At 39.8% G+C, this 10,000-nt stretch overlaps 2 protein-coding genes across 3 annotated transcripts in view; both read left to right on the forward strand.

Moving 5' to 3' along the window:
* The window catches only part of dpp4 (dipeptidyl-peptidase 4), a 23,407-nt gene extending 19,998 nt beyond the window's left edge, over nucleotides 1-3,409 (forward strand). The window contains exons 25-26 of the mRNA XM_058382436.1: nucleotides 1,214-1,287; nucleotides 2,419-3,409. Of these exons, the coding sequence (XP_058238419.1) occupies nucleotides 1,214-1,287; nucleotides 2,419-2,511 (167 nt within the window). The 3' untranslated portion in view covers nucleotides 2,512-3,409. The remainder of the gene's footprint in view (nucleotides 1-1,213; nucleotides 1,288-2,418) is intronic.
* An 890-nt stretch (nucleotides 3,410-4,299) lies between these two features.
* gcga (glucagon a) overlaps nucleotides 4,300-10,000 on the forward strand; it is a 6,218-nt gene continuing 517 nt past the window's right edge. The window contains exons 1-5 of one of the 2 annotated variants that reach the window (XM_058381424.1): nucleotides 4,300-4,395; nucleotides 4,555-4,655; nucleotides 5,731-5,886; nucleotides 6,729-6,845; nucleotides 8,581-8,721. In XM_058381424.1, the coding sequence (XP_058237407.1) occupies nucleotides 4,564-4,655; nucleotides 5,731-5,886; nucleotides 6,729-6,845; nucleotides 8,581-8,721 (506 nt within the window). In that variant the 5' untranslated portion in view covers nucleotides 4,300-4,395; nucleotides 4,555-4,563. Of the gene's footprint in view, nucleotides 4,396-4,554; nucleotides 4,656-5,730; nucleotides 5,887-6,728; nucleotides 6,846-8,538; nucleotides 8,722-10,000 lie in introns of both variants that reach the window. The other variant, XM_058381425.1, reaches the window with a different exon arrangement.

A 10,000-nucleotide genomic window follows, 5' to 3' on the forward strand; every position in this document is an offset into this window, starting at 1 on the left:
TACACACCCAACACACTCTACACACTCAACACACTCTACACACTCTACACACTCAACACACTCTACACCTCAACACACTCTACACACTCTACACCTCAACACACTCAACACACTGTACACACTCTACACACTCTACACACCCAACACACTCTACACCTCAACACACTCTACACACTCAACACACTCTACACACTCAACACACTCTATACCTCAACACACTCTACACACTCAACACACTCTACACACTCTACACACTCAACACACTCTACACGCTCTACACACTCAACACACTCTACACACTGTACACACTCAACACACTCTACAACTCAACACACTCTACACACTCTACACACTCAACACACTCTACACACTGTACACACTCAACACACTCTACAACTCAACACACTCTACACACTCTACACACTCAACACACTCTACACACTCTACACACCCAACACACTCAACACACTCAACACACTCTACACACTCTACACACTCAACACACTCTACACACTCTACACACTCAACACACTCTACACACTCTGCACACTCAACACATTCTACACACTCTACACACTCTACACATTCTACACACTCTACACACTCTACACATTCTACACACTCTACACACTCTACACATTCTACACACTCTACACACTCTACACATTCTACACACTCTACACACTCTACACATTCTACACACTCTACACACTCTACACATTCTACACACTCTACACACTCTACACATTCTGCAGTTGCTCTTTTGCCTTGAAACCCCCGAAATGGAGTTTATGGCTTTAGTGTTTGAACAACAGCGAGAGCCGAAAGAACACAAAGAAACGCAAGTCAAGTGGAAAAAATGCTAAAACACTTCTTAACACAAATCACGAGATATTGTACGTGATGACGCGCAAAAAACGTCACGATGGAACGATGAAAACAACGGAACTGAATCATGGATTTGGCACAAAAACAGAACGGACACAAATTATTATCTTAACATATTTTATTTTTATTATTATTATTATTATTATTATTATTATTATTATTATTATTATGAAATTCTTCCCTTGTTTTATCATTCAGACAAACATGAAGTTGTTAAATATTCTAAAGAATCCGGGGGGGGGGGGTTATAGGGGGGGGTAAACGTTACGCACAGTTTTTTTTTTTTTTTCTCCCTCACATTAACATTGTGCGTGTTTCTTCCCAGATAACGTCCACTTCCAGCAGGCAGCGCAGATCTCCAAAGCTCTGGTCAACCGGCAAGTGGATTTCGAGTCGATGGTAAACACTCGATTTACGTGATGCAGTCAAATAACCACATATTTCCAGCGGGTCTTAAAGTCTGAGACTGTCTAGAATATTCAAGACGCTGAACATTTCCTTTAAGTGTTTTTACTTTTTTGTGAGGTTTCAGACTTTTGGACTTGAGCAGGTAAAATAAGTATTGAACACGTCACCATTTTTCAAGTGCTACTGACATGAAATTTTCACCAGATGTTGGTAACAAACCATGCAATCCACACATGCACAGAAATCAAAACATAGATGTACATGAATTAAGTTATGTGTAATAATGTTTAATGACAGAGAGGAAAAGTATTGAACACATGAAGAAAGGGAGGTGTAAAAAGGCATGGAAAGCCAAGACACCAATCAGTAATTAGAAAGCAGTCCTGTCCGCTGGTCAGTGCAAATTAATATCAGCTACTTCAGTTCCAAATGATGGCCTAGACATCATGGTGTGGGGCTGTTCTTTAGCATATGCTACCAGCAAACTTCATATCATTGAAGGAAGGATGAACGGAAAAACGTCCCGAGACATTCGTGATAAAAAAATTCTGCCCCCATCTTCCAGGATGAAACGAGGAAAAGAGGAAACTCTCAACTGGTTTCAGAGAAGGAAAATCAAGCTGCTAGAATGGTCCAGCCAATCACCTGACTCAATTCCAAGTGAAAATCTATGGAAAGAACTAAAGGTCAGAGTTCATAGAAGAGGCCTGTGGATCCTTCAAGATTTGAGGATGTTTGTGTGGAAGAACGGGCCAAAATCACACCATGCAACTAGTTTCTCCATACAGGAGATGTCTTGAGGCGGTCTTTACCGACAAAGGCTTTTGTATGCAGTATTAAATAAAATAAGTAAGCGTGTTCCATACTTTATTACACACATTATTACATATAACTGAATGTATGGACATCTATGGTTTGATGTGTGGATCACAGGAGTTGTTACCAACATCTGGTGAAAATTTCGTGTCAATAGCAACCTTTAGAAATTTATTATATATTCGTGTATTTATGTAACATAAATACATGAAGAGATGTATATGTAGTGCTCTTGAGTGCAGCTGTGTTACTGTTTATAAGACACACTTACCCCCGTCTCCGTCTGGCCTCTTCCCCGTCTCTCAGTGGTACACAGACGAGGATCACAGTCTCGGAGGATCGGCCCATGAGCACGTCTATACCCACATGACTCACTTCCTGCAGAAGTGCTTCGCGTGATTTGTGCGTCCAGACGTCACACTGACCCCTGACTCACTTCCTGGACCTTCAGAGATGTTTCTCCAATCAACAAACTTTTTTCCAGCTGCTACTTTTCTTTTATTTATGCTATTGCATTTGTTTGTTTTTTTTAATCTAGATGTGTATTATTATTTTATTTTTACTCAATTCGACGCTTCTGCTTTTTCCCTTCTGTCACCGACTCGATCATTCGGCATGTTCCTGAGGGTAATTAAGCGGCACTTTACCGCTTGACCTCACCGATTCCTCACCGCTTTGTCCGTTGCTTTAGCAACAGGGCCGGGAAGCTAGTATTCCTTCACAGCGGTGTTAGCACCGGTCTTACGTTTTGCCACAAATCTGAGGCTAAATGTTCAGATTTTATTTAAAATACAATATGAACAAAACCAAAAAAATTATATAACAAAAACTTCTAGCCTTAAATCTTTTAAAGCTGCAACATTTAATTTTTTTTTTTTTTGCTGTAAATTTGAGTCCTAACTTTGAGTTCTAACTTTTTTTTAAAATAAGTTTTGATGCAGATGTTTTTTATGGCTGACATTTTATTTGTTAATGCCAGTTAATTAATTAGATTTCAATTTCCTGTTTTTTCTTCATGTATCTTCAAGTATGATTTTATTATATTACGTTTTTTTGTATAATGTGTGAGATTCCGGGGCACTGAAGTGTCCTTCGTGCTTCAAAAAAAAAAGAAATAAATAAATAAAAATAAAAATAAAAAAATTATTTCATCTAAATGGCTTTAATCCAATCAGTTTGAAATGAAAGTCATTTTCATTTTGAAAATGGAAATCATTTAATTTGTAAATTTTTTTGTATTTACTGTAAATTCCTGAGTGTGTGATTACAGGCAAATTATTTGATGTATTTTGCAATAAAATGTAAAATATTAGAAGTATTACCGTTTATAGTGTGAATTATTTTCAGAGGGATTAATTAAGTAGCTACATGAAATATGTGTGTGTGTGTGTGTGTATGTGTGTGCGTGTGGGGGGGCAGTGCTGTGAATTCTGGATTCTGATTGGTCAGAAGCTGTTTATTATTGCATTATTAAACGAAAGATCACGTGATTGCGCTCGTTATATAAGGATAACCTCACATTAACCTTAACAGGTTAACTGTATTTATCGGCTTTCTGTCTGCAATTTATCGGCTGTTTATCAGGCTATAAATGAGAGAAACCGAATATTCGGAACGTTTAGTCGCTCTTCCTGTATATATTCCAGATTCCACCCAGTTTTATTCCAGTGGAAATCCGTATCATTTGACATCTGAGCCGTGTTTAGTTCAGGAAGAAGCTGTGTGATGATATTTGTCTTGCGAGGTTCCTCTGGATATCACGATAAAATCTTACACAACTATTGTGATACTGAAGAATCGAGACTCTGTTACGGGATTCCGGGCTCTTGGGAAGGGAAAAAAAACAGCTGAATGAGGTCTAATTAGTGCTGAGAGTCAGCGTGTGAGTGTGTACAGTAGCACTCGGTTGTTTTTTTCCCTCTCTTTATTTGCCAGGATGCTTTCCGACACCTCTGAGAGACACGTCCTCTTCTCCAGCTTAAGCAAACACAGACACGGGCCTCGGTTCGACAGCTAAGAGCAGGGTAATGGAATGGGACTAATGAATGAGCTCAGAGCGTGCACCACTGCACGTATAGTGTGTGTGTGTGTGTGTGTGTGTGTGTGTGTGTGTGTGTGAGTGTGAGTGTGTGTGTGGGTGGGTGTGTGAGGGGTGAATAAAGGGGGTTGTCTGATACCACTATAAAAGAGGGAGGCAGAAGAAAGAAAGGTCAGAATAGAAAGCAAGAAGGACCACGGAGCTTACAAACACACACACACACACACAGGCTCGTCTACACACTGGTAAGTAATGAGGACCACACACACACACACACACACACACACATGAAGAAGAGAAGAACCTGGAACTTGGCAGTGGGCTTGGAAAACAAGGTCTCCAATTTGGTGTGTGTGTGTATGTGTGTGTGTGTGTGTGTGTGTGTGTGTGTGTGTGTGGGGCAGGTGTTCAAGATGAAAGGCACACACTTCAGCGCTGGTCTCGTTCTCCTCCTCGTCCTCATCCAGAGCAGCCTGGAGCTGCCGCTACAAGACGACAGGACCAGGTGAGACACAAAGGAGTCAAAAGAGTCAGAATCAGAGGAATCAGAATCAGAGTCAGAGGAATCTGAATCGGAAAAACAGGGTTTTTTTTCCATTTAAAAGTTAATTTGCTCGCATCTTTATTCTAAGCAGAAGTGAAGGGAAAGCAGGAGATGCTGTGAAATCGAAAAAAAATTGAAAGGAATCTATTTATTCTGAAAGCTTCTCTATTCAGTGAACGCAAAATAGGAGGCAAAGCAAATGATTTGTTTATTGAATTATTCTATAACTATACTTCCTAGATAGATAGATAGATAGATAGATAGATAGATAGATAGATAGATAGATAGATAGATAGATAGATAGTTGTGAAGCCAGTTTATGGGATTCAAATAAAAATCTGTTTTAAAAAAATGCTTAAATTTGCATATAAAGCAGTTAAGACGTGACACTAAATCTTTATTTATTTCACAGTGTGTTTTCTATTGACAGAACACAAGAGAGTTTCAGATATTTTTTCCTGACAGCAGACCTCAGTAGATCTGATCTCTAATCTGATCTAAAAAAAATGTAAAAATGAGAGATATTTGACGTTTCTAAGCGACTCTCATGGTGTGATGAATTTTTATAGAACTGAGCCGTGTTTTAATTCTTCAGGAAGTGGATAGGCTTTATAACAAATATATATATATATATAACTGTGAGAAATGTGGGGTCTGAAATCAAATAATTCCAGTTTCCAGGATAAAATGCATTTATAAAATTTATGAAATATTTTTGACCCAAGACCTGTTTTTAAATTTGCTATTAAGGAAGTTTTGCTTTTGCCTTCATTACAAAAAGGTAATTAAACCTTAACTAACTAAAAATTAAAGGTTTGTCTACAAATAAGTTCAGATGTCGATGTTTGGTTTCTGTTCTTGTGTAATATATATATATATATTCCTCCTCTGCCCTTCTCTACCACTTTCGGTCTGTTGTGTTTACTGAGCTGGGAAGATAAAAAATTAAAGATTAAAAATTAAAGATTAAAAGCAAGAGGCTGAAAGAGATCCTGAAGGTCCGAGTGTCTCACAGCCTGGGTGTGTCTGATTCCAGCTCAGAGACAGACGCGAGTCTTCTGGACGAGAGGAAAGACATGATGCGGGCGAGGAGACATTCAGAGGGAACTTTCTCGAACGACTACAGTAAATACCTGGAGACACGGCGGGCGCAGGACTTCGTGCAGTGGCTCATGAACTCCAAGAGGAGCGGGTGAGTGCGGGTTTAACATCTTTTAGCATTCATTTCACTTGGAAATGTGGATGCGGAGGTTTTAGTTCGCTTTTTGGTGTATATTTCAGATATTTATAAGAATAGAGTGTGTAGCGCGCGCCAATAAGAACGGACTACGCGCTCTTTAAAACCCGCATCTATTAGGATCAGTAAAATATATAACTATATAACTCTTTGGCTAAAAGAACAGTAAGAATATTTTTATGCCACCTTCGCTTTATATACATATTTTATAAACACTTTAACCTGCGTTGTTTATTTTATTTATTTATTTTAATTTCATTTGTAAAATTTAATCGTTTTTTTATTCCTGATATCGACGCTATATTATAATAAAATATAAAATATGTGTAGTTTTTATTTAAAAATAAATAAATAAATAAATAAATAAATAAGAGATTTTTCGGAATTCTTTATTTATGTGAATTATTTCAGGAATTAATATCCGAGCTGCTGAGTGCGGGGAAATAAACGGACAAGATTCTGACCAATCAGAGCTGAGAATTTCACAGCTAATTATAATACATAAAGTTCTACAAAAAAAAAAAAAAAAAAAAAAATTCTGGAAATAGTGTTATGAATTACGGAAACAAATTACGTCGATGTTTCGGTTGTTTGTCTGAAATCCGCCTCATTAGCTGCCTCGCGCAGACGTCACTAAATCGCTTCCGGTCCTCACGCGCCGTTGCTTTTTTACCTCGAACACTGTCATCTCAGCTTTTATCCTCTCCAGATGAGCGTCGATATGGATATTAAAGTGTGTGTGTGTATATGTGTGTGTGTGTGTGTGTGTGTGTATGTGTGTGTGTGTGTGCTTACAGCGGACCGGCTCGGCGCCACGCAGACGGCACCTACACCAGTGACGTCAGCTCGTACCTGCAGGACCAGGCGGCGAAAGACTTCATCACCTGGCTGAAAAGCGGGCAGCCCAAACCAGAGTAGGCATCACCTCCACCTCCACCCCCACCATCGCCACGGCAACCTCACCTACAGTGCCTTACGGAGAAACTGATATTACTTAGATAGAGAGAGAGAGAGAGAGATTTATAACAAAATAAACATTTATGCTTCATTTTTAGTTTATTTTCCACTTATCCTTTAATTTTTATTTTATTCTTTGGCCTTGTCTCTTTTTGATGACCCTGTCCTAACCCTTTGCTAAGAAGTGGCCTTGCTAATAAATCACACTGAATTAACTCTGCTACTCATCTCTTTGGCTTTGGGAGCTTTGCGGTGAAACACGCTACGTTTTCCAGGTGGAAATGCTGCTAATCTGCTCTTCTGGTGTTTGGGCTTTGGGGATCTTTTGCTATGTTCACACACACACACACACACACACACACTTTCTAAACAGAAAAAGGGGCTACTAATCACTGAACTAGACTTACTCACTAATGGGGACGCGCACACACACACGTGCAGCACAAGCTAGCTAGCAATGCTTATTACTGCAATTCTTAGCCATGCCAATGACCGTGTGAATGCTAGCAATCTGGCTTCTGGGTGTCCCAGCCTGTAGGAATCTTTTTACTTACTTACTAACACACACACACACACACACACACTATTTACAAATACACTAGCGTGTAGCGGTTTATTTTATATTAGCTACACAGCACAGTTACATTTCTCATTAGCATGAACAGGGATTTCTCACTAGCATTTGTGTAGACATTTAACCTTACAGTAACGATTAGCGTATTAGCAATAGCAGTAGCATAGCTACGCTTTTTATTAATGCTTGTCACTACAGCGATCCCTACCGGAAACTCGATTTGTACCGCGCATATGTGGAAATGATTTTATTAGTCATATCATAACAACAGTATTATAAATACCCAAAAATGGCGTATATCGTTTTGTCATACTTCAGACAAGAAGTATTAGCATTTCCGCACATGTGCAGTACAAATGGTTTTTCTGGTACGGATCGAGTAGTGACAATTAGCTACACAGCACCATTACGTTTCTCATTAGCATGAACAGGGATTTCTCTCTAGCATTTCTGTAGACATTTAAACTTACAGTAACAATCAGCATATTAGCAATAGCAGTAGCATAGCTACACTTTTTATTAATGCTTAAAAATGCTACTAATTGAAATTTTGGTTGTGCTAGCTTGCTTATTTCACACACGTCTTCTCTTCCAGCTAACATAAACCACCTTTTCAAACTAAATGCTGAGATTTGAGAAGATATACAAGTTTTGCGCGTTATGGAGGTCTCTGTGTTGACCGACGAATGTGAGAAATGACGTCTATTATATCGTTATAACAGAAGCGAATAACTAGTGTTAGCTGGGGTTGTGTTAATAGCATGGCGAGCGTCACGTTCCTCATAAACACTAACGCTAGAGTTCGTTTTAGGATCGTTTACTGCACACACATTTCCAGGTTATTTTAGAAAAAATAAATAATATTCAGATTAGCAAAACAAGCTGAATTTTTCATTAATGCTGAAGCCTATGAATATTTGCTTTATTTCTTGGCTTTGCGCACAAACACACGTTCTCCTGCACTGGATTAGCATAACAAGATCAGCAGGAAACCTGAGTTCTGTGCTAATAAACGTTTGCTTGGTGTCACCAACATAAGATTTAATTAGCTATGTGCTGTATGTGAAACTACGTAGCATCCCTGCGCGTGACGATGCTCGTGTTATGTTCATGCTCAGTTGCGTGGAGACGAGGCGCATGGACACGTTACGCAAGAGGCACGTGGACGGCAGCTTCACCAGCGACGTCAACAAGGTGCTGGACAGCATGGCCGCCAAGGAGTACCTGCAGTGGGTCATGAGCTCCCAGTCATCAGCGAGGTAACGTCTATAAGATAAGATTTATTAATCCTGAAGGAAATTCTTTCACCAGAGACTCACCCAGAGCACACAATGTACTGAAAAAGGTGCTTGGAAATTAAGATGATATTGTAAGTGATATGATATTAATGTAAATATTGTAGACTGGAAAAGAGCGCATGCTAATCCAGAGACACAGTGTTAACTGTGTCAGCACAGAACAGACACATAGCTCACGTTGCGTATTAGCATCACGATTAGCTACACTACTCATTTGAATTATTGTAAATATTTCATGTGAACTAGAGTTAGCATTAATATGTCACTTAACAGTCCACTCGCCCGTTCATCTGCTTTGAAAGCAGAGTTAAATAAAACAACAACTACAAATAAAATTCAGTTTAAGTGATCGGCAAAGGGGCAGCTTAGTGGTGTTGCCTCACAGCAAGAAGGTCCTGGGTTCGAATCCCGGGGTCGAACTGGGGCCTTTCTGTGTGGAGTTTGCATGTTCTCCCGTGCCTGCGTGGGTTTACTCCTGGTACTCTGGTTTCCTCCCACAGTCCAAAGACATGTACATTAGGTTGATTGGTGATTCTAAATGTGAGTGTGTGTGTGGTTGTTTGTCTATGTGTGGCCCTGTGATGGACTGACGACCTGTCCAGGGTGTACCCCTGCCTTTCGCCCTATGTGTGCTGGGATAGGCTCCAGCAGACCCCCATGACCCTAGGAGTCCTAGGAATAAGCGGGTATAGACAATGAATGAATGATCGGCAAAGCCGGACACAGACGTGTCCAGAAAACCAGGAATAAATGGTGCTTACGCTACCTTTAACATACTTTCAGCACTGCAGGTACATTGGCAGAGTAAAGGGAGCTGGGGAGTGTCTGTAAAATGACGGACAGGAAGTTTCTGTAAATATCACAGGTTTTCTCAGCTATGTAATACACTTATGTATTGGCTTACATCATCATTTTCTTCATGAGCATATACTATATTTCCACAAGTATTGGGACATGGGCCTTTACATGCACATGACTGTAATATGGAGTTGTCCCGCCCTTTACAGCTATAACAGCTTAGGCTATTCTGGGAAGGCTTTCCACAAGGTTTAGGAGTGTGTTTATGGGAATTTTTGACCATTCCTCTAGAAGCACATTTGTGAGGTCAGGCACTGATGTTGGATGAGACGGTCTGGCTCACAGTCTCCGCTCTAATTCATCCCAAAGGTGTTCTATGGGGTTGAGGTCAGGACTCTGTGCAGGACAGTCAAGTTCCTCCACACCAAACTCACTCATCCAT

The sequence above is a fragment of the Hemibagrus wyckioides genome, linkage group LG27, assembly GCF_019097595.1.
Source record: "Hemibagrus wyckioides isolate EC202008001 linkage group LG27, SWU_Hwy_1.0, whole genome shotgun sequence".
NCBI classification, from domain to species: Eukaryota; Metazoa; Chordata; class Actinopteri; order Siluriformes; family Bagridae; genus Hemibagrus; species Hemibagrus wyckioides.